General features: G+C 41.3%; 1 protein-coding gene across 8 annotated transcripts in view; it reads left to right on the top strand.

Moving 5' to 3' along the window:
• spata13 (spermatogenesis associated 13) overlaps nucleotides 1-25574 on the top strand; it is a 34392-nt gene that overhangs the window by 5321 nt on the left and 3497 nt on the right. For 2 of the 8 annotated variants that reach the window (XM_066698951.1, XM_066698953.1), the window contains 7 exons: nucleotides 15012-16805; nucleotides 18593-18913; nucleotides 20619-20760; nucleotides 24017-24144; nucleotides 24291-24470; nucleotides 24966-25151; nucleotides 25358-25537. In XM_066698951.1, the coding sequence (XP_066555048.1) occupies nucleotides 15012-16805; nucleotides 18593-18913; nucleotides 20619-20760; nucleotides 24017-24144; nucleotides 24291-24470; nucleotides 24966-25151; nucleotides 25358-25537 (2931 nt within the window). Of the gene's footprint in view, nucleotides 1-172; nucleotides 411-9076; nucleotides 9212-13449; nucleotides 13809-13837; nucleotides 14126-15011; nucleotides 16806-18036; nucleotides 18136-18592; nucleotides 18914-20618; nucleotides 20761-21126; nucleotides 21352-24016; nucleotides 24145-24290; nucleotides 24471-24965; nucleotides 25152-25357; nucleotides 25538-25574 lie in introns of those variants that run through there. The other 6 variants (XM_066698950.1, XM_066698955.1, XM_066698952.1 and 3 more) reach the window with 6 other exon arrangements.

Genomic DNA, 25574 nt, shown 5'->3' with positions numbered 1-25574 from the left:
ACTGAATGCACGCTTGTACACCTGCACTCCCTGATTCTTTATCAAACAAATGGCAAAACTTTGCGGCTGCTAGAAGTGCAGCGGGTTTTTCCACAGACTTGCCAGACTGCCTGAAATTCCTAACAGCCTCAACTCAGACTTGTAAAACCAGCTAATCTGATTAGAGCAGTGGCAGGGCCGGGGCTGACGAGGAGTGGGAGATGGGGCCGTGCTGTGCAGGCACTCAGTGACAGGTGGACAGACCTCCCAAACCGGGACCGTCTGGAAAGGAGCTGTCTGCTCCGTGTTTCTGATGCTCTGAGAAAGACGCTGCTCTCCTGCCGCTGTGGAGCATGATGCGGGTCTCATTCAATGTATCGACAGAAAAGCTAACCTTCACCTTGGCAGCATGCCCGGCCGTCACGTGGACGGTGAGTAACCCACGACTCGCTCCGACACTTCAGCACTTCAGGGGGGATGTGCATTTTTCGTGGAGCTTGTTCAACTGGATAGGTTGCATCTCTGTCTAGGTACTGGGCTCTGAAATCTAGTAAAACAGGATTGGGACAACGGGTCTGTAAACTGTGATTTGGGGTTCGTTAAGGTTAAATATCCTTCCCAAAATAAATAATCTATTTCCCCCATGATCAAATAAAGAGGGTGCAGTACAATTATGAAATTTGTGCTGCTGACATTTGTGCCTTTGAAAGTCTGGTGAAGATGCAACATGCCACACTAGAGAAGAAGGACTGTTTTGCTAATCTGGACATTTAATTGAAGGAAAGGATACAATGAAAATTAATTAGTGTTATAAAATTCTTTAAAAAACAAATCAGATATTTTTAGTAAAATGTTATGTTATTTTAAATAGAAAAGCATTAAACCTAAAGTGCTTTTTTCCTCTTGGTATCTGCAGCCCCTCTGCTCTAGTCGGCATTTTTTCCTGCTGTTGGTAACTGGTAGCCAGGACAGCAGGTTGAGGCGATGGTGATTGAGAGTGACGTTGCTCCATGGTTGCTCTGCAGTGGGTCTGCAATCCCACAACACTCCCACTCACCCAGTTTCCCAGGCACAGGCTTTGACTAATAGACCTTGTTCCCAAGCATCCCAGCCTGGGAACACACTCACTTATCCTGCCATCAGTTCCAGCAGAAGCAAACAACAAGGCAAAGTATAACTTTTAGTGTCTTCTGGTGGCCACAGAATAACACCAGATACCCGCTGTCAGGGAACCTGATCCGAGCACTGAGGAGGGGAATGCAGTGCAGTCAGGGCTGCTGAAACACCACACTAGTCAGGACAGTAAATGGCTGACCAGCTGGCAACGCCATATGCCTTCATTCAGACATACTCTTCTATTGGTCTACCCTGACCCACTGTAATTAAACCGTCTTAGCTCCATCTTTTGCCTCTAGATGCTGCTCTCAATATTTTAATCATGGTGGGAGCCTGCAGTGCGTACATTGCAGACGTGGCCACTGTAGGACTTTTTTTGTATTGACAATTGTGTGTCATTGCACCAGCAGTTTTACCAGCAGTCCTATGTATTACAGGTATTATTTGCATTTGAGGTCCAACTTTTTATTTACTGTGATTTACATACAGGGATGTATATCTTCATTATCACTTGTCATGCATGCATTGATCTGCTTCAGAGGAATTATTGTTTTGATCCCTCATTAGACCCCGACATACTCTACTTCTGCTTGTTAGCACAAGTTATTCTGTAAGATCTGGAAGCAGCCTTTAGCAAGACTTAATCACCACCATCACACTGATGCTGTGAATCCACTGTAACTGATGTCTCCTGCTTCGCTGATCACAGAAGGAGTTGTGAAGTTATACGTTACTGTGGTGTCCTGTAAGGACTACACCAGGGTGTAAGATTACCAAGTTACCGTGGCTCCTTAAAGGAGAAATGTGTGATGTGGCCATAATTGCCTTTTGTAATTTGTCTGGGACAATCAGGGAACATAACAATCAGAGAGATGGTATACATAAATATACAAACTATACAAACAAAGGTTGTTGACACAGAAAGAAAATCTGGAAAACAGTAAGCAGATTAAATGTCCAGTTTCATAGCCAAAGAAATCAGTAGGAAAAATACTTTTACCTTGATTTTTTGGGAGAACAGAAGGAGAAATCCTAAAAATGTTTCGATTAAGCTTTTCTAATCTATATTAATGATCTGGACTCTGGGATAGTTAGCCAACTTGTCAAATTTGCAGATGATACTAAAATAGGTGGCTCAGCAGATGCAATCTCGGCAGCACAGGCTATTCAAAGGGGGGAGATAATATTCAGTTGTGGGCCGACACCTGGCAGATGAAATTCAATGTGGACAAGTGCAAGGTATTACATGCAGGTAACAAAAATGTCCACTATAATTACACTATGGGAGGAACAGAACTAGATGAAGTAACGCATGAGAAAGACCTAGGAGTCTATGTGGACTCCTCACTTTCTCCATCCAAACAATGTGGAGAAGCAATAAAAAAGGCAAACAATGTTAGGGTATATTGTCAAAAGTGTAGAATTGAGAACAAGGGCAGTGATGTTCAGACTGTACAATGCACTAGTTAGAGCTCGTCTGGATACTGTGGACAGTTCTGGGCTCCACACTTCAAGAAAGATATCGCTGCTCTAGAGGCAGTTCAGAGGAGAGCAACCAGACTTATTCCAGGTCTGAAGGGAAAGTCCTACTGAGAGACTGAGGAACTGAACCTTTTCACCCTGGAACAGAGGAGACTACGTGGGGACTTGATTCAAGTCTTCAAAATCATGAAAGGCATCGATCACATCAACCAGAGGAGCTTTTCCAGATCAGCAGGGACACACGCCCCCCGGGGACACAAATGGAAATTGGGCTTCAAGGCATTCAAGACAGAAAACAGGAGACACTTCTTCACACAGAGAGTTGTCACAATCTGGAACAAACCCCCCAGCGATGTGGTAGATGCTGAAAGTTTGGTAACATTTAAAAATACACTGGATAGGATCCTTGGATCACTTAGTTATTAATAACATTTAAAAATAGACTGGATAGGATCCTTGGATCACTTACTTATTAATGGACACCAAACGAGCAAGATGGGTCGAATGACCTCCTCTCGTTTGTAAACATTTGAATGTTCTTTATGTTCAAAAGTATAAAAGAGGCAGTGCTGGACACATGATCAACATGTACATTTTCCATCCCAGCAGGAATTGGGTAGATTGTTAAAATATTTGTGTAATACCTACAAGGTAATCATTTGATGTTTGTTTTCTGGTGCACAAATATAGAGAAGATACTTTATCATTCCATTGTCTTTGCAGTTGTTTCATTCATTATTATTTACAATTCTGATGCATAGTTGAATTTTAGAAATATTTTCAAGGCGACTCTTTAATATTGACTGCCAGTGTATACACATTGAATATTTTATTCTTATCATTTTCATGTTTGACTGCTTTGAGACGCACATAAATCAATAAAACATTATTGTCTGTTGAATTACCTCATTCTGCCTGGTAGGTGCTGGCGAATGCTGGTACTTAGTTGTTTGTCAGAGAATATTTTGCATTCCAAGTGATTATGTAAATGCAAGGGAAATATTTCCTCAAAGCTCTTAAGTATGTAGCCTTTGTGTTTTATCTGAAAAAGAACTGAACTGTTCCTTTGTACTGAGGTTTACTGTCTCGCCTGAGTGAGCTCTTACAAAACAGTCACATTGCCAAGATTTTTTATTCAGTCACTCCTCTTAAGACAGCTTTGTTTTCTGCTTATATATTACAGGTGCAGGGTCTGTAAGGTGAAATAGTGTTGGCTCGGCAGCGCCTCTAGCACTCACACATGAGTGACATTGATAATAACTGCAGGGCGCTGTCGCAGTGCCATAGAACCACACTAACAAGGAAGGCACTTCAAAAACGCCTCTTCAGCTCTAAAGGTGCAGACTGTGCTGTCTTCAGTGCCGCTTGTAACAAATTAACGAAATAGACAATTTCCATATAGAATAGGGTATAAGAAGATTACTCCAAACACAGTGAGATTCAAAACATGCTGTTCATTTTAATTATCTTTCTGAAGTCACATTTGCAAACTTTCATAAAAAAAGGAAATAAAACTAACAAAAAATATAAAAAGTATATTAAAAAGTATAAATTATGTGTGTATATTTATTAAGTCTATGTTGACTTAAATATGCATTTAATTATCTTGCAGTGTACGATGTTTGATGTGCCTTTCTTCAAGTGACTCTTTTGGTGCAAGCAATTTCTTCTTAGATTAGTTTTTTTTTTTAAATCTCCCAGACAAGTTACAGCTGCCATGCCAAGAGGAAGTTCTTTCCTTATCCTTTAATTAAGTAATATTTAGCTTTTCTAATTAAGACATGAGTTAATCATAGCAATTGAGCCTAATGCACTTGGGTACAGGACTCAGCAGGTATCACTACAGCATTCTCTGAGGAATATTAAAGCAGCCCAGTCTCACAGCATGCGTCCCGTCATCTTTACACATAACATACATGTGTGTGTGTATATATATATATATTTTTTTTTTTTTTTTAATGCAAGAAGATAATTAACAATAATAAACAGGGAACATGAAAGAACATGTTTTATTACAACATTGAAGCAAATAACAGTCCTGCAGTTTTGTCATGTCTACAATCTGTGGAATCCAGAAAGTGAAGTTGTAAATTACATTTCGGGAGTGGGGTCCCCAGCATCCGTTGCTTCACTTGCCTCCCCAAACACCATCTTTGCCGCAAACTCCCAGGCTATTCCACACCTTGGGGGGGTTCTGATGCCTCGTCCACACGGCCAAGACAACGTTCCCTCAGCCCAGTGAGTTTCTATTGATCTATCAATTTATTTATTTACATATATTTATTTATGACAAAGCTGGTATGTGTTTAGCTTAATTAAGTTTAGTTTACAATGTGGTGAGAATGAAAACCCAGTGGATTTGATATTTTTTTCAACTATCCAGAAGTTGGCAGTAACACTGCAAAGAACATTTTAAAATATTTAGTTTTTCATAACCTCTACAGCATTAATCAAAAGTTCATTTTTTTAAGTCTTGAAAGGCTTATGGATTGATCTTTGAGCATCCTGGGCTACAAGACATAAGGTGTGTAAACAGCATTATTCAAAAACACAGCTCTCACTGGCTAATCCCCTCTTTCATCCAACTCCCTTGATTGTAAGTTTCACAGGAAGTTGCAAATGTTAGCAGAGAAGTCAGCTTCCTGTCCACAGGCACCAGCTAGTACTTCTTTCCCCCAGTTGAGGCAGAGTGTGCAGTGCAGGGCTTAGGTTGTAAACTTCATACAGTGGGGCCACGGTCACATCCTACAGACGGACACACTAAAGCTACGTGGGAGAATGAGGCCAGGGGCTGGGGCCAGGGTTGCCGAACCCCAGGCGAGCCACTGAGAAGTTAATTACACACAACAGCTTACAGGGTCAGCTGAGTGCCTGAGGAAGGTTTATAACCCTTTGTAGTGTTTGTACCCCCCCTCTGGTCGCAGGATCAAAACTGTTAATCGTCATCCCTTTCCTAGGCCTGAAAAAAACCCTCTCATTTTGTAGCATTAATCAAAATGGATTAAATGTTTTACAGCATCCTGCCATCCTCTCGGCAGTTACAAACCAGGACTTCAAAGCAACTGCAACTCCACTGAAAGACCACATGTTTCCTTGATGGCATTAAGACTAGCAGACAATTATTATTTTTGAATACTATTACACTAATGATGGTTGTAGTAATCTATCCATATCTCAATGTATCATGTTGTAATGTAGTGATCCACGGCCTGCAGTGTCTGTTAAAGTGGCAGAAATATTTAACAGAAGTCTGTCTGAAAATGTCTTCATACTCCAAAGCGTTTGTCAAAGATTGTTTATTAGCACAATTTCTACAGGTAATAGCATGATGCAGTAGCTATAAAACTATTAAAATAAGTACACCATTACAAGAAGGGAATGGTATGCATTGTATGCTGAAGACAAAAGATGAATACAACAGTCTAGATCCTTTGTAAATGATTTATTCTGGATAACAATATTTCTCTTGGAATCCAGCATGCAGTTTAACTATCTCAATGCCTGTGAGGAGAGCAGAGCAGAGCTGGGAGAATGAGACGCTGCTGCCTGCAGGGCTGGATCAGAGAAACACCGCAGGGGCTCTGAGCACAGTCTGCTGATTCACCAGTGCTGTGCCTTGGGGACACACACTCTTTTTTTAAGGCAACTCTGTCTCTTAAAAATCTAATTAAAATACATTTTACTCAGGTTTAATATGTAGTTCAAATTATATTGCAAGCCACTGATTAACTAAGAATGGCGGTTGTCAAATATGTTTTATTGACTTACTTGGTAAAAGTGTCTTTAGTTGAGACTAATGAGAATTTAAAGATGTTAATCAACCTCTCAGTATGTTAACGTACGCGACGGTCTGGCAGAGAGTTTGGATTCAGCAGTCTGAAATATCTAAGGAGCAGAAAAGGAGCAACGTAGGGTGGTGTGGATCTGTTACACACTGTCTGCCATTCCCATTGTGTATCATCTAACACAGTACAGTGTCACAGGGGGATTCCAGTGTGGGAAAAATCATTCAGAAAGAAGAAGAAAATGAATGCGTCCTTAGTGAGACACTGTTTTGATTCAAGTAGTTCACATTTGTTATTTCTAGTTTAGTGATGCAGGTGGGAGTTGGGGCTTGGCTGTTAGTCAGGATGACAGAGAGTGAGGACTATCCCAGATATTCCCAAATTGCTTTTTCAGTTCACTTGGCTAGGTGGCGTGGTGACATTCACTCTGCATTGTTAGCCAGATAATCACACTTCCCTGCTTCCTGTTTGACTACCAGATATGTCCCTGCAGTAATGAGATCTGTTGAGAGCTGTCATCCTGCTGTTTGCTGAACGAGGCGGCTCCGCTATTCCCATGTCACTCAGTACCGTGGGTTTCCGTGTCAACCTGTGTGCTATGTCTCGCCCGGGGCAAGAGGAACACAAGCTTCCTCAAGTGACACAGTTATCAAAGCGTGAGAAGTTTATGCAGAGAACAGCCTGAGCAGGTGTCTAAAATGGCACAGACCTGCGAAACAATCACCTGCTCTCTCCTTTTGTGTGTTGATTTGTAATATACTCATGAATTGAACACAGAAATGCCAGAACGCTACAGGATTTATGGTCCTCCTTTTAAAATGCATCTCTCTCAATACCCATCAAATAGAAGCAACGCAGATCAATTCCCAACCAATATCAGCTACAGCCTCCATTTTTAATGTTATTGTAGTTATGAATCCCCAGATAGGCTGATGATAATATACGAGTCCCTCTTCCAAGTAATGTAGCCTGCCAGTCACAGCATGTCACCACCCTTCACTGTTATATGTTTGCATCTGCTGAACACAAACCGCGCAAACAGTCTCTCAGCTCCTGCATCAGAAGTATGACAGCAGGTTCCCACATGCAGCGAGCCTTTATCACACACCAGGGACTAACGGGGACAGGTAGTGCATTACTGAGTTACAAATCAAATACCTGAAATAGTTTCTCAAAAATATTTTGCAAATGACTAATCTATTTTCTCTAAAAAAAACAGAGCAATATCAATCAGATGTCAATATGAGCCTTGTTCACAATGTGATTATTTGTAAATGGCTCGTATTTGCTCAGCATGAATCACATTGCCCTGTATCCTAGGAATGTGGAATAAAAGGTAGAGCAAAAGAAAACAGAAGCCCAGAAGACTCTGTAGGAGCTGCTGGAATGACTTCCTGAATTGCTATATCGCAGCTTTAAAATATCAGCACTTTGATAAGGCAAAGGGTATGGTATCCAGCTTTGTATCTAGCAGTTGCAAGCCCCCCTTCGCACACGCACACGCACACACACTCCGGAGGGAACAGAAGACTAGCCTCAGTTTAAAATATTCATGTCAAATGACTCCATTCTCTGTTGTCAGAAAGAGACAACTTACAACTTATAGTCCGTTTGCCTCCCCACCAGTGCTGTTTCCCCACAAACTCACAAACCAGCTGTCTGTGTACATTTGCAAATGGACCTAAATGCTCAATTAAGGATGAGGCACGATTTCAGCAAGAATCTTCCATTTCAATTCAAATCATTAAGATTAGTGATATTCTCAGCTGCTCAGGCCATACAGAAATAAATATGAAATTGGATGTAGCGTATTTGAATTGATTATTGAATATAGCTCATATTTAAACCAGGGAGGTTACTATTCAAATATAAAACCACAGAGGGGAATATTTCTTACAGTGGAGATGAGAAGATATACATCCACCAGCTACACTCAAAGCAGACTTTCATTCATATCTCCCAAAGACCTTATTCCTTACTTAGTGTGCTTTGTGAATTGAACATCACAGGACACCTACAAACTGACATTTATTTTCACTTGTGGCAGTATGATGTAATTTGTTTAAACAGTGCTTTAAATGTTGAATCACGTGGGAAAATCTACCTTTGTTGATGCAGTACAAACACGAGCTGTTGCTGAAACCCGCAATGATACTGACTGAGGTCGCAGACAACACAAACCATTTAGTTTAAGAATGGCTACTTCAGTAGACCAGTAGAGCTGGTCTTTATGTGTGTTGTGGTGGTTTTTGTTTGAACTCTTCTCTGAAGTTATCTAGAATGAAACTGATATTGTTTAAAAATGACATACATACATAGTCTCATTCTCTGTCCCGTTTGGCTTGTAAACCTTGTAATATGAACTCAGAGTGATAATTTGCAAGTCATTTGTAAGTGTGGCGAACAGAAAGCACATGTTCAGCTTCAGCACTCCTCCACAGGTACAGCACGGGCTGCACTGTCAGTTCTTCTTTTACTGGATATCACAAGTCCTAAAGATTTTATATAAAGTTCACCAGCATATGATGCATTCAGTCGCAGCACAGCAGGTGATGATGCCATACGATGCTTCAGTGTGACTGGGCTGAAATTAAAAGGCCCAACCTGCTGAAACGAGCCACTGTGTTGTGCTGAGGGCAGGGGAGAGATTGCAGTTCAGGAGTTACTGATTAACACAAGTCCCTCACAGCAGCCTTAGGACAGTTTCCAAACTGAACAATGTTGCTGTGTAGGGGCTGGACAGAGGACAAAGTTCTTGCCTCGGCTGTCGTCAGTTTGACACAGTAGGCTGCTGTATTATTATTTTTGGGCCCCCATTGCCATATTTGGATCATCCCAGGTTTCGGTAGGTGATTTTTCATGCTTGTTTTCATAGCAAAGCGATGTACAATGTGTCGTAGGCTAATAACATCTGTGATATTGGGAAATGTGACTCTGCCAGCAGTGTTTCAGCCATTGCTTGCATCAGAAATCACCTCAGATCAAAATATTGTACTTCTTGCTTGTTCTGTTTTAGGCAAAACAAATATTATATGTTTTATCTTTGTATAATTTAAATAACTATTCTCAGGGTGTAATGAATAAGAAAATGAATGTACAGTGATATTAGAATCATGCCTCATTGTATTATGTTCTGTTTGTTTGTTTCAAGTAATAATTTGAAAAATAATGTAAATAACGTGAGAAATTGTGAAGTGGGATTTGCTCTAAGAAGTCATAATTGAGTTATTTTCATTCACTCTGATCTGTTCAAAATCCACGAATACTAAAGAAACATATACATATACTCAGTGTCATAGTTTCAGTAAAAGGAACTGATAAACTCTTTAAAGATTAACATACATATTCAGGGAAGTATTAACATTGAAGAACAATCATTAGATATGCTAGTGTACTATACTAGTGCATTGTTTATGCTGGTGTTCTGTTGCAGCGATGGCTGCTGTGTGAATGTTATTTTCTCACAGTGCAAGTCTCCTGAAGGGTGAAGCCACAGCCTGCGATAATAGCAGTTAGATGGAAGTCAAATGGAAAAAATGTGGAAATACAAATTGTTTTGCATTTAAATACATCAGAACCCACCACTCCAGCTTCTACATCCATTTCCCCCCTTTAAATACAATTTTAAAGACTGCAGAACAATTTTGAATCTGATTAAATACATTTCTAGAGCTCCTTCTGTAACAGAAATATGTTACATGCATGTAAGAATTGATTAGGGTTATTACAAAACGAATGTAATTCGGTCAGCTGGGTCATTTAAAACCTACACACTGATAGTTTGCTTACTTGGTTACTTATACAAATTTAAATATATATTGTTTCTTGTTTAGTTTTTGAAATACAGTAAAGGTGGCAGGGTTTCTGTTCAGAAAACATAATCAACATGAAAGAGGAGAAAGTGACAGAGATTGAGTGTGGGTGATACAGCAGTTACTGAATGAATGGCAATGTGGCCATATTGTGATAGTTAATGATCAAACCGAGCCGTAGAGACTGTCCAGGTGTGCCTGTAATTGCCCCTCGTTTTGGAAAAGCTCCAGTCAAGCTTATTACAGTACTTTGCTTGGCCAGTGTTAGACACCCAGTGTATTTTCATAGACTCTGGATCCTGGGAAGTCTGTGTGGTGATTTGAACATCTTGGAATATTAATTGAATGCCGGATAGCAGCTCCATGTTGTGCACGCTAAGGGAGAGTGTAAACGGCAAATCTGTCCAAGGTCAATTTTGCACAAAGCAAGAACTGTTGAACATTTTCTGTACTGTACATAAAGTAAACAAATACATATTCTCTTTTTGGAATAAGTACTGTAGCGATGTGTGCTGCTGTCTGTGAATAAAAATGCTGTCTCTATTCTGACATTCACGTTGTGATGAGGTTTGGATTACAGCCAGGTCAAATACTGCAGCTCGATGTTACTTAATAGAAGTTTTAATGTACTGTAAAGTCCAGTTGGCACAGTCCAAGAAATAAAATGTATCACCACATTCACATTTAATTAGTGTGTTTATCTGAGCAATAAGATTCATATGTGATATGGAAAGTGGAAAGTTAGAGCAGGTACATTCTTAGTGTCTGTCAGACGGGACTCTCGTGGCAATTCGTGCAGTGTTCAGGTCCAGCAGAGACCATTAGCCATGTGTGCCTTTTTAAACCATTTTTGTTCATTTATGTAGTTTATTGTGGTTAGTTCTGATCTTACTAGTGAAGCACACACAGTTCGGACAAAACGCTGTTTAGAGGTGATGTGATCTCATGGTTGAATGTGTTCAGTTGATCTTCATAAAATTTGCCTTTTAAAATGTGTGAAAAATTAAAAGTTCATATGTGTTCCCGTGGCTATTAAAATGCATGTGGTTTAAGGCAACTAGGACTTAAGCTAATATACGAGGGATGTGTTGGATATGCTTTTATGTTTTGGTCCACTCAGTCATGTTGTGAAGCAGCTGAAGGGATTACATGCTCACAGAAAAGCTGTAGAATTTGAATTCTATTTTGTGTAGCCTTTTCTTTTGTTTAATAAAATATTTGTAATTGGTAATAAAATATTTAATTTCAAGAATCTTCTTCAGGCAGCAGAACAAGTTCCCTGAGGCAGTTTTAGTTTATTGTTGCCTGAGTTACATGCTTTTAAATAACACTTTGTGTGTGTGTGTGTGTGTGTGTATATGTGTGTGTATATATATATATATATATATATACAGTGAGGGAAAAAAGTATTTGATCCCCTGCTGATTTTGTATGTTTGCCCACTGACAAATAAATGATCAGTCTATAATTTTAATGGTAGGTGTATTTTAACACTGAGAGACAGAATAACAACAAAAAAATCCAGAAAAACACATTTAAAAAAACGTATAAATTGATTTACATGTTAATGAGTGAAATAAATATTTGACCCCTTTGACTTAGTACTTGGTGGCAAAACCCTTGTTGGCAATCACAGAGGTCAGGCGTTTCTTGTAGTTGGCCACCAGGTTTGCACACATCTCAGGAGGGATTTTGTCCCACTCCTCTTTGCAGATCCTCTCCAAGTCATTAAGGTTTCGAGGCTGACGTTTGGCAACTCGAACGTTCAGCTCCCTCCACAGATTTTCTATGGGATTAAGGTCTGGAGACTGGCTAGGCCACTCCAGGACCTTAATGTGCTTCTTCTTGAGCCACTCCTTTGTTGCCTTGGCTGTGTGTTTTGGGTCATTGTCATGCTGGAATACCCATCCACGACCCATTTTCAATGCCCTGGCTGAGGGAAGGAGGTTCTCACCCAAGATTTGACGGTACATGGCCCCGTCCATCGTCCCTTTGATGCGGTGCAGTTGTCCTGTCCCCTTAGCAGAAAAACACCCCCAAAGCATAATGTTTCCACCTCCATGTTTGACGGTGGGGATGGTGTTCTTGAGGTCATTCCTCCTCCTCAAAACACGGCGAGTTGAGTTGATGCCAAAGAGCTTGATTTTGGTCTCATCTGATCACAACACTTTCACCCAGTTCTCCTCTGAATCATTCAGATGTTCATTGGAAAACTTCAGACGGGCCTGTACATGTGCTTTCTTGAGCAGGGGGACCTTGCGGGCGCTGCAGGATTTCAGTCCTTCACGGCGTAGTGTGTTACCAATTGTTTTCTTGGTGACTATGGTCCCAGCTGCCTTGAGATCATTAACAAGATCCTCCCGTGTAGTTCTGGGCTGATTCCTCACCGTTCTCATGATCATTGAAACTTCACGAGGTGAGATCTTGCATGGAGCCCCAGACCGAGGGAGACTGACAGTTATTTTGTGTTTCTTCCATTTGCGAATAATCGCACCAACTGTTGTCACCTTCTCACCAAGCTGCTTGGCGATGGTCTTGTAGCCCATTCCAGCCTTGTGTAGGTCTACAATCTTGTCCCTGACATCCTTGGACAGCTCTTTGGTCTTGGCTATGGTGGAGAGTTTGGAATCTGATTGATTGATTGCTTCTGTGGACAGGTGTCTTTTATACAGGTAACGAGCTGAGATTAGGAGAGTCCCTTTAAGAGAGTGCTCCTAATCTCAGCTCGTTACCTGTATAAAAGACACCTGGGAGCCGAAAATCTTGCTGATTGATAGGGGATCAAATACTTATTTCACTCATTAACATGCAAATCAATTTAGAACTTTTTTGAAATGCGTTTTCTGGATTTTTTTGTTGTTATTTTGTCTCTCACTGTTAAAATACACCTACCATTAAAATTATAGACTGATCATTTCTTTGTCAGTGGGCAAACGTACAAAATCAGCAGGGGATCAAATACTTTTTTCCTTCACTGTATATAGAGAGAGAGAGATTATGCATAAACATAAACATATACATATTATATCTTGAAACTTCAGAAGACAGTTATCTTCTGTACAGGATATTTCTTGTTCCACACACCTCTCTGAAAGCTCTTCCTTCTTGTTTGTAATCTGCATTGCTAGTTGTGAGGCAGCATTTCAATCCTCTACATAAATTTCCCCCAATTCTTTGTCTTTCAGCCGGTGGCCTCATTATAGTGGGACTCTCTCCTCCTCCTCCCACCCCCCTCTCCCAGTGACTGGAAGCTGTTACATCCCTCAGCTCCATTGCACCATTGTCTTGGTGATAGGTTATACCTCCCAAACAAACAATCCCAGTCTGCTTCTCACGAGGGCCCGCCCTCCAGGTCTCACACAGCCAGTCCTCCCACTCCCTGATCCACAGCTCATTTGTTTCTGTCCTCCAGGGATTTTTCTACAGCTTTGCTTATTCCCTAATGAAAGCACTTGTGCTGCATTCGCGATGTTCTGGCAGAACAGTGCTAGGGAGTGCTGTGGAGTATTGCTTTGAGTAGGGGGCAGTCTGACAGGTTCCTCAGACTGCCTGTCTTCACTGAAGGGCTCTGTTTGAGTGGATCATGTGAAGCCTGCAGTTGTCTTTGTGTTTCACGATGGTGGTAATGAGTCCGGTAAGGAACTTTTCCTTCTTAAAAATATATGGGGCTTCTTCACATTTGCTCAACACTAAGTTGTGAATTAAAGCAATAACTTGGTTGTAGGTTACCAATGCAGACTTTACAAGTTTGAGTCTGAAACTTTTCTGTTTTTGTTTTGTTTTTTGTTTTTTCTTTCATCGTTTTTTTGCTTAGTTCAGTTTTTAAACATAATATGTTTTACGAGACATGGATAAACGAGAAATGATTGAAGTGCGTGTTCTGAAGTTCTTCTGCGGACATTAACAAATGCACAACATACAAATACGGACAAAAGTCATCTTCTGTTGTAAGTAAGTGATGCTTCTCTTTTTCATAATGTCTGAATGATTGTGAAAGTGTTATGCCCATCATCAACTTCTTAAATCAAGATTTGAAAAAGTTTTGTAGACATACTTTTATCACATGACATATTTAAACTAGAATTCATGCACAGGGAGGGAACCTTACTTTCTCATAGAAGTCTCAAGTAAGTGGATACAAATTAAATTCCTTCCAAAATATGTTGCTATAAGGCAGGGAGGGAGAGAATGAGTGTTGTTTAGGTTTCCCCCGCTGTAGCCGGTTGAGCAATTGGCAGCTCCCAGCTTCCCGTTTCATTGCACTCCTCCAGGTTGGCATGACAACTGTTGACACGGCTATGGAAAGATAACAATACAGCGCTGGCAATCAGAAAGTGCACTTCATTAACACTCCCTGAAGAGGACAGGAATCTTGCACCTGCTCAGCACTCCTTCACAGTTAAATTAAATTATACAAAGTTCTGTTAGTTTATTAGAATAAAGTATCTGTTATAAAAAAAAAGTAAAGCTGTCCAGCAGTTATGAAAGTTGGTTATAAAGTTATAAGTTAGTTAGCTGGTGAAGTTGTTTTTTTAAGAAACAAAAAACAAAGACAAATATTCAAGAATACGTTTTTTTTTCTTAATAAGAGGTTTTGTAATCCTTTTGGTTATGATTAGTTTAATCTTTCTGACTTTTACCAAATTAATAATTTACCCTGTTAAATAGTCCTTGGTCATCTCACCCCTCTTCAAGTATCCTCGTCACGTGAGAAGCTTTGTTGAGCTAATAATGTTTCTCATGGTCTTCAGTGTCCACAAAAGATCTGATCCCCCATTGTGACGGGAAACGTGTGAAAAAGATTTCCTAAATGCTGCCTTTGTTCCCTTTGTTGCAGGTAGTGCAATCCACTGAAGAAATGACCCCTTGCAGCACATGTGGGGCCCAAGGAAAAGGGGGTGTCCTGCAGGAGGGGTCAGAGCCAGGGTCCCCAGACGAGGACATAATTTCCAGTTTTTCCAGCAACAGAAACTGCCTTCATTCCCACAGGGTGGTGGGCAGCACTGAGCAGGTTTCCAACAGCCAGCCCAATGGCACACCTATCATGAAAGAGGAAAACATCAAAACCACAAGGCTGAATGACTGGAACACACAGAAACGTTTGGGCGCCAGCGTTCACAGTGATGTGCTGGAGACGGAGAATGACAGGCTGAGCCCGTCCAAGATCATGCGCTTCTTCTCCACACCACGCAAACGATCCAGCTCCAGTTCTGAGAGACCTCAGCCTCCCGCCGTCATGGGCAGCTCCCCCTCCTGGAACGCACTTTCCTCCCTGAAGAAAATGGGCTCCTTCAAGAAGCTCAGATCCACGGTCTTTCAAGGCATCCAGGGCAGGGAGGGCTCAGAAATGGCACTCAAGGAAATGGCTGTGAATGAAGAGGGCAAACATGTCCCCAATGGGGTTGGTGTTACAGTGGAGAGTGTAGAGGACTGCAGGGGCATGGGACAGGGCCTGACCACAGAGGGTTCAGACGCAGAGGATGGAGACGACTCTTTCCTAAGGAATACGCATCGTTCTCGCAGCATCCGCAGGGCCTATGGGGCTGGCCGCATCCCCCTATTGGACACAAGGAGGGGGGACACCCAGCAAAAGAACCTGCAGACCCTTTCTCCCATCGCTCAGGAACCTTGCGGCAGTGAGCCACCTGAGAAGCCAGAGGAGAGTGTCAAGGTGGTTTACAGACGGAGCAAAAGCACTGACAACTTCAACCTCCTCAAGAAAAGCTCTTTCAAACGGAAATCCACATCTAACCTGCCTGAGCTCAAAGCTGCAAATGACAATCAAAAATCTCAAAGGACATTCAGTACCTCTTCTGTGGACCTATTGGATAAGCACCCTGGTAACACAGAGAGGATGTCCAGACGCTGGAGAAGCCCAGTCAGAGCTAAAGACTTCGACCGTGTGCTGAAGCTGGTGAGCAACGTGGCAGATCCAGCAGCTCGGCAGAAGGACAGTTCTTCAAAGAGCTCGGCCTCCGAGAAGAGCAGAAACACCCGGCCTCAAAGCCGTCTGCATGATGACTACTCTCGCCGTGCCTCCTGCTCCTCTGAGCGCGAGCGCCGCCGCTGCCTTTCTCCCAGCCGCAGTTTGGTGACCGTGGCCTCTGGACCAGCTGCCCCCGGGCATCCAGCCTCAGAACCTGCCCCTGCCCACGGACTGCCTGCTTTTCCCAGCAGCCACCCCTCTTGTCACAGCCCAGACTCCCTGTGCCCCCCCAGCCCTCTGACCAGCCCGTCCAGCCCTCTGAGCCCCAGCAGCACTAACAATGAGGTCTTCTATCCTGACGACAGCTGTGAATCAAAGAGCTCCCCTCTGTTTTTCTGCAATGCCCAGCAGCCCATCTCTGAACAGGGACCCAGTCCTGCTCAACCACAAGGCCCCAGCATGGAGAATGCAAAGATCGATACTACCCTACACTGTACCAACCGACACAGCACATTGTCTCTGAGCTCCATGGACAGCGATGGGCGGGCAGAGGGACCGGCTCACAAACCAGGGAAGAGCCCTGTGTGCTTCCAGGACTCAGTCCACACAGTTTACTATGACGATGCAGCTGAGGACAGTGGGATTAGTAGCCAGTCTCAGCTGAGCCTGAACACGGCTTCTGGAGGAGAAGACCGGAAAGAGGAGGTAAGATATTAGTAGTATTTCTTCTTCATATAGCATTTGCCCACAAATTAACACTATTGTTAATATTCTTATCACATGACAATAACAGTTCTGTACGTGAATTTCAAAAGCTGCTTCAAACTCCCTGCCACATCTGTCCACACAACCCCAAGACAGCAGGACAGTGCTGCACCGTGGAGAACAGCTGCTTTAATATCAATAATCCTTCATTAAAAAAACTCTTCAGCAGATAATGCTTGTCTTTAACTCAGTAACTTTATATAAAGAACATGCTGATGTATCATAAGGAGTCTTTTTCTGGTACTTCGATTTAAATCTGTTATAAATCTGATGGTTTATTATTATGTATTCCATCTGAGCATTTATTCACATTTCCTGGTGGTAGTATATGGTAGATATTTCATGATGTAGGTTCCAAGAACATTGTGTGAATTGAATATACAAATAGCTCAGGTAAAAATATACCATTGACAAGTATATTGCACACTGTAGAATATAATACAAATATGGAGTTGTTAATATATCCTTTATATTGTGGAAAGTGTCAGTTTTGCCAAGTCACCTCGCTCTTATGACTGTTACTATACCTGTGCTCCTGTGTGTGGTGGGGAGGTTTGAAAAGTCAGATTTACAAATCAATATGTATCTCTAAAATGTAGACTCACAAATCATGTACTAGGAGTCTGGTATGTTTTTCTGCTGCCATCTAGTGACATCGTCTATGTCTGCAGTTAGAAAACATGTGGTTAGTTCCAAAACTGGTAACTGGTAAATCTACCTCTTATATAAACACAGACATCATTGCAAAGTGCTTTATAGAAACTCTGTCATGAGTGTGCTTTGGGTTAATTGGCACAGAATTGGCAAGATGGTTTGTGAGTTTGTTGCGTGCATCTTCTGCCCAGCTTCCTTCACTCCTGTAGGTGGAGTTGCAAAGTAAGCGATAAGTTTATCTTTATGATTAGTGATTGCACATGTTCTCACAGAAGCAGTGGTGCAGCTCCCTCCAGCACAGTTATCTGTGTACAGAGTGTACTTTTCCTCGAGTTCAAACATCATTGGGTTAAAGTACAGTGCCCAGACAAAGGCAAACTGGGCAGCTCAGACTCAATTATTCGCTCTTAATGCAAGTGGTTTATTTAGGTTTATAATTATTTATACATTATTATTATTATTATTATTATTATTATTATTATTATTATTTATTATTATTTATTATAATTCTCATTTAATGTATTAATTTATTTAATTGGTGATTGAAATGGCCTTGGTCTACTGCTTGCTGTTTCAGTGTTTATGTGGAAAACCTTTACCAGTCACTGAGCAAGAGGTAAGCCTGGTTTGCCTTTGGTTTCAGCTGTTGTGTTTACTTTTACCTCTGCTTAAATGAAGTATATATTTCTTAGCAGTTACATTATTAGATCTACATCCACAGACACAATAAGTATTTTAATGAAGAAACTAGTGACTTTAACATTTCTTAGAAAAGCACTATTCATGTTTTGAAGAGTTCTGTATTCTGAAGGGTTCCATGAGGTGTACAATGTTGATGAAAATCAATCCTGGGGTTTAAATATGTCTCAGCTGTAAGGTTTCGATGCAGATTCAATCATTTTTCTGGCCTTTGAAACAATATCAAGTGAACCTGAGATTATGGGCACAGTGTGGAAGACAGAAAGGTCATATAGTCGTGCATATTTGAACAGAGGAAAATCATCCTTGAATCCAAGCGGCCCGACAATCACAGACCTGTAAAAGCTCATGTCACCTGTTCACATTCAAATAAGGGTGCTGCTGAGGAGAAGTGGAGGAGCTCTCAGTCTGCAGAGGACGAGAAGGTTGACGTTCAATCAGTGATCGAGAGAGCGCGGTACTGGGGGAGGGACAGGCCCCGCCCTCGGCCCGTGTCCGATTACAGCCAGCTGATTGAGCGCTCGTGCTCCATCCCTGAAGATGATGTTCCTTTGCCGAGCGAATCAGAGCCGGAGAGCCGGCCCACCATGGCCCAGATCGCCTGGAGCAGGAAGCGTAGGCCCATCTCGGTCATTGGGGGGGTTGAGCTGTTCCCCCCCACCAGTGATGGGACCATGGACTTCCACCATGAACAAGTAAGGCTGCTGGGCTTCCTGAAGCCCGCTGGCTGTCTCGGTGCTCTTTGACTTGCCGAGCTCTGCCGAGACTCGGTGTCTGTCCTAACTGGCTAACAACTAATCACTTTCATCTACAGTGTGATCAACTCTCATTACTAACACACTAACCAATCAAACACTTCTTCACTTAACAGAACTGAACTCAATACAAATGTTTATTTCTCTTTTTATGAACTTGAATGTTATATTTGCACCTAAATCATGTGTTTACCTTCAGAAAATTGAGGATTACATTGTGCTAGGGAGTGAGAAGGTTTGAAGATGTGTGTGTAAATTGCAGTGACTGTCTATCCAGTATTTGGGGTTTTAATTATTAATTTCCATTGGCGTGGCCTGTGGTGTTTTATCTGGCAAGATTTAATTAAAAAGCTAGAAATAACTGACTTATTAAACTGTACTCTTTCTTACTCTTACTAACCCTCATGGCTTTGCTGGAATTCTTCAAATTGAAGTTCATCTCATGAAATCCTGCTTGAGAAATTGTTCTTTTTATGTTAAATTTGTTAGTCTATTTGTCATGTAATTTTTTCTCAGAGAGATTGATTTAGGACAGGGGTTCTCAACCCTGTTTTACCCTTTTACACCCCCCCCACACACAAAGGTTTTACAGAAGTTTAAACCCAAAATGTGACCATAATCAGCTCTGTGCTGAATGCACGGTTAATGAAAAATACATCGGAAGAAAGGAAAATTATTCATGATTTTTAAGATTCACAATAAAAAGGTCTTGAAGGTCTTATATGCCTCCGAGGGGGGTAGGGACCCCTGGTTGAGAATCTCTGATTTAGGAAATTGCTTGCTACTGATTCATCCTACTGAGTGACAATCTTTGATTTAAAATGTAACGCTTATTAGTGCTGACTACAAATGTCACTGCTCACCACAGTAACACCTATGCAGTGCCCATATAGAGTCCCATAAGAAGAGCTCGTCTGTCTGCTCATCTGGGGGTCTCGGGGTGGGGGGGGGACTGTGCCGCAGTGACACACATTCCAGTCAGAGGGAACGGTCAGTGTTAGTCTGCATGAATGCACAAGGATTACTCATGCAGCAGTCAGAGATTTTGTTTTGTATTTTCTTAAGATTTGACTCTGTTCCCTCTAAAGCTTCAGTACAGCAGTGAGCTGTGTGTATTGCTCCGCGGTGCTTGCTGACGTATCGGGTGACTACCAATGCCATTTGACAATGAATATCAAAGCTGCTTTTAATATTCACTGTCAAATGTACAATGTTAAATTATTGTGTTAGAAAATCTAAAACTTACTACTGATTTAGTGACATTTTAAATATCTTTACTTATATTTTGAAGATGTTTGGTCTTATTTGGTTTGAAGGTTAATTCTAAAAAGGTGGTTGAAAAAAGAAACTGCCTTTGACACTTTTCTATCAAAGATTTGAACAATTTAACACAGGACATTTTCGACTGAGAGACTCTGACAAGTCCTGTGAAAAAGCCCATCATTGTCACAGTGGGTAGGCCATGTTTCTTTGAACCATCTGTCTAACCTTTCAAGCAATCAGCATCTGACTTCTCTTTCTCTCTTTGATCAACTCTTTTAACTCTTGATGAAGCTTTCCAATGTTAGTGTAAGGGGTCTATTCCTGCTGCTCCCGAGACATATTCATGGCTGTGTCATTGACCAATCCTGTCTCTGATCTGCAGCCCCAGCGCCCCCCCATCCCATCACACCAAGTGCCCCCATACCGCGGTGTGTCGGCCCGCTTCCGGCCCTGCGTCCTGTCCCAGAGCACCCCCATTGGCCTGGACCGGCTGGGCCGACGGAGACAGATGCGACTGTCCAGCAGTAAGTCTGAGCAGCGCCTTCATCTGTTTCTAGTGTTGATATGAGTTTGTCTTTCTCACTTTTACATCCATATGTGTGTGGTTTCAGCTACTACACTTTCCCATGTATATTATCTATACAACTTAATGTATGAAGTCAGTTTACCACAAAAATATTTTAATCATAATTGGTAGTTTGTAGTAAAAAGTACATCGTATATTTACCAACTGTGGGCACATCTATGTCTGACCTAAGTGAGAGAAGATAGGTTTCCAGCTGTTTTCAGTTCCCCTCCCTACCAGACCCCATGATGCCTTTGCGATTGCCTGCGCCATTACAGCCGCCCTATTGTTAGCTGCAGACTGTCAGCGAGGGAGCAGCTCCTGTCTGACGTGCACAGAGCAGCCAGGGACTGCTGATGCAGTGCACAGCTCTCAGATTCAATGTCCTATTGTTCTGGGAGTAGGCCATGGTCAGAGCTAGTACTCGTAACAAAAACACTCATCTGCTCTGGGGACAATCTGCTCTAGACACAGTGTGTAGACACAGTATATGTGATGGTAGCACGGAGGGAAATGAAACGGTTCTGGAGTTTGGAAAGCCTGCAGATTGGTGAGTGCTGGTCTGTGAGGTGTTTTCTTTTTCCTGTCAGAGATGACGGTGTTGTAAACAGTCAGCTTCTGTTGGTTTTCATCTACAGTGTGCTTTATTTGTCTTCATTTTTCATCACATTATTTACTTTTAAAATGTAATTAATATCAAACATGTCTTACAGTATCCAGTTCTTATTCAATTTCAAATGAGGATTTATTTGAATTATTTCTCAATAAATCTGTTGTTGATCTCTTATTTAGTGTATTGTATTATATATTCTGTATTATTATGGAAATGTGAAGTGCACCACCCTTACGTGTGTGTGTGTGTGTGTGTGTGTGTGTGTGTGTGTGTGTATTTCTATTAGTTCCCAGACAGTACAGTGTTAAATTATTTTTAAAAAACGAATTGTTGTTTTCTTTCTAGTTAAACATGTAAACGGTGAAATATTGGTGTAGTGATATTGTCTTTGCTGCATTAGTGAAGCTTTGATTGTTCAGCAGTGTGGAGTAGTGGTGAGTGCTCTAGACTCCTGAGTGGAGGGTTATGGGTTCAGTCCCAGGTGGGGGACACTGCTGCTGTACCCTTGAGCAAGGCACTGCACCTAGATTGCTCCAGAACAAAATACAAATACAGCTGTTTAAATTGGTGTAATAAATTGGTGTTTAAATTTAATGTAATAATTGTAGGTTGACCTGGATAAGGTAAGAAATATATTAATGATAATAGCAGAGTTTGGTTTACTGCAGTTGACCCAAAACTTAGACACCTCCACCATTATCTAGGCAACATGTTTTTTCACTCCTAGCACTTCTGCTTTTGAGAAGAGGTCTAAAAATACACCTCCCCAGCATATTTTCAAGAGATAACCTTTTCTTGTGTGACTTCGGTATGCAGACAGAAATGGAAACGGTTAGCCTTCTAGTTTGCAATGATGGTTTCATTTCCTAAACTTCATTAGAACATTCCTCAGAGTGTGTAGTTTGCTGATACCCTCCTCAGTGCAGTTTCTGTGCATTTATGATAGCATGGCAATCTGAATGTTAGGCAGTCTTGAACTGTACCCTTTTCTGCGTGTCTGAAGACTGAGTCCTTATTAACTAACCTTAATGAGCCTGGTTGACTTTCCTTGTTCTTTGGGTGGTGTCGGTATGTTGCAAACTGTAATATTAGAGTAGTAGAGTTATGATAGTTGGATTGAGGGACATTTTATTTTCCACATTCTTCACTACTGAATGGCATGGTGAGAAATGGCACTTCACTCACTAGTGCATTGACAATGGCTGTAAGGAACTGCTAACATGTATAAGTGTATATATAAAGTGTAATAACATGGCTATAAAGGCATGACATGAAGGATATAGATATCTTCTGAATGAGGTTAAGGAGGTTAAATTTAAGTTTAAGGTCAAGTTGCTTGCTCTCACCGTGAGATAAAAGTGATTTTCCTTACTATTATATTTGAACATACGTGTCCATTTTATGCTTAACATTTATTTAAAATCCTCAAGAAAAAAAATAGTATTATTACAAAATACAGGGAAATGCTTTATATATATATATATATATATATATATATATATATATATATATATATATATATATGATGTGTGAAGAGACAATTAAGGAATTCATGACAAGATGTCAGTGTAAAGATTGATCCTTTAATTCAAGCATGCAGGGGAGTTGCTCTCGCAGAATGTCTCAATGAGTTCAGATCTTGCATGGGGTAATATAGTCAATATGACATCATACATCACTCAGTTCTACCCAGCAACAAAGTTACATTTAGCTTATAGGAAAACATATAAATAATTATAATTTTTCATTGAACAAGGAAGCGTTGCTTCTGTCTTCAAACTAAAGTTGAAACAGGAAACACTGTGGTTCAAACCAGACAGACAGAAAAGTTGACTATTAATACAAAGTGGGCAAGACAAATGGCATGCACACATACATTGCAAGCATTATTCATGGGGTTCTATTATACTGTGGTACACAACCAAAAATACATGTGGAAACCAGTAATCTGTGACCTTTGTCTGGATACAAAAATGTTTGGCCAGTGTTGTCAGTTCTGATCAAGCAGAGTTCAGAGAAATTCATTGCTTTATCTCTTTGTGTGTGTGTTTCCTTATTAAATCTCTAAAACTGTTTACAGTGCATTTCCTACTTAATTTGGGCATAAATGCCTCTCCTGGTTGAAAATGTACTGGTCAGGGCCAGTCACATGGTACATATTATTGAAAAAAACAGTTCTTGGAACTCCCTGACTCGGAGCCAGTGCCAGGAACCTGCTGGCATCTTGTCTTCCTCGGAGACTGCAGGTGCATTGATGCTCTGCATTACGCAAATGGCAAAAAATTGAATAACCCTTCTTAAACATAAAGCACCCTGCTGGCCTCCACAGCTTGCTGGCCAGTGCTGAATTGTCACTGGATACCATGGTTTAGACCAGCAATACATCTCACTCTGCTGTGACTGACTGAGGCCTTTCTTATGTCATTTTCTAATTTGGGCACTTAAGTTCTTTGGACATGAACATTAGATACAAGTCAGATGCTTTAGTTGACCTTATTTAAATGTATGAAAATGGTCCGTGGTCGCCAGACTATTTACAGGAGCCAGTTGAAAGATTGAACATGAGATTTAATGTCTGTGCTCGTTTGTTTATCCTCTGCAGATGGAGCTGTCAATACTGGAGCCCTTGTGGACGACAATGGCAGCGAAGAGGACTACAGCTTCGACGAGATGGCCGAGGGGAGTCCTCGATACCTGCAGCCTGGGGGAGAGCAGCTCGCTGTTAACGAAGTAACTGCCATTCAGCCATTTTATTCCCGAGAGGGACTTTTCAGGATTTAATTCCATTGTTTACTCTGATATCATATATTTTTTTGACTAGGCATGCTTTCAACAATTGCTAATGATTTGTGTCTCCTCTGTGCGCTCTGTCCCAGCTCATCGCGGATGGCACTGTTGTCTATGCAGAGGCACTGTGGGATCATGTTTCCATGGGCGAGCAGGAGCTGGCTTTCAAAGCAGGAGATGTCATTCATGTCCTTGATGCAAATAACAAAGAGTGGTGGTGGGGCAGGATTGAGGACAAACAAGCGTGGTTCCCTTCAAGCTTTGTCAGGGTAAGTGACAAAGGTTCATACTCTGAGTCCCTTCTGTATTATGGGTATAAATGAATTATTGTGGTCTGTTGTGTTTATGCAGTGCAGTCTTTAAAGTTGCATTCCACCCATCTTCTGGCAAAAATAAGGGTAATAATGAAAGGATAGTTTCTCTGCCATGTGCCAGGATAACATACATTTATGCTGTGTGTTAAATGTCCACAAGTTGGCTTATGAAACTTAATAGAAAATGTAAAGCATCATTCCTTGTTTCTTAAATTAAGGGAAAACTTTCAAAGTGCAATTTAATCACACTGAAGTAATCCATTGTTCTTAGCCAATTAAGATCCAAAATTTTGTACAGCAGACATACTTATATTTTGTTGTGTAGTTTATGCAGTTCTGAATGTAAGTGTATTCTGAAGTAAGACATGACAATACAGAAAACATACACTTGATTGTGTAATGCTGAGGGTGGAATCGGTGCCCTAATGCGACTGTGTGTTGCTCTCAAAGCTGCGGGTGAACCAGGAGGACTGCGTGGCCGAGAGCGCAGAGAGCACACTGGATGACACGGACCCCTCCTGCAAAGAGCCGCGGCACAAGAGCTCGGAACACAAAGACCAGATGAGGACCAACGTCATCAAGGAGATCATGAACACAGAGCGGGTCTACATCAAGCACCTGAAGGACATCTGTGAGGTCTGTGTCCACAGGAATGTAGACAGTTCAATAAAAACATAATACGATACATGCCCAGAGTATGTTTATCACCTTTTACAGTGGCCTCCACATTTATTAAACGTAATTTGTAAAACGTTAGAGTAATTTTTTTTATGTTCATTTATTTTAGCAAAACATTTCCATTCATTCAGTTTGTAAAGTTAATTGTTCTATTGTTTATTCAGGGCTATATCAGGCAGTGTCGGAAGCACACAGGCATGTTTAATGATATTCAGCTGAGGACAATATTTGGCAATATTGAAGATATCTACAGATTCCAAAGGAAGTTCTTAAAGGACTTGGAGAAGCAGTACAACAAGGAGGAGCCTCATCGGAGTGAAATCGGCTCCTGCTTCCTTCTGCACGTGAGTTCAGAGGGGCCCGATAGGTTCGTAAGGGAAA

Source organism: Amia ocellicauda, chromosome 3 (assembly GCF_036373705.1).
Source record: "Amia ocellicauda isolate fAmiCal2 chromosome 3, fAmiCal2.hap1, whole genome shotgun sequence".
Taxonomy (NCBI): Eukaryota; Metazoa; Chordata; class Actinopteri; order Amiiformes; family Amiidae; genus Amia; species Amia ocellicauda.
The sequence above is the reverse complement of the archived record's forward strand: the minus strand, read 5'-3'. Positions and strand labels throughout refer to the sequence as shown.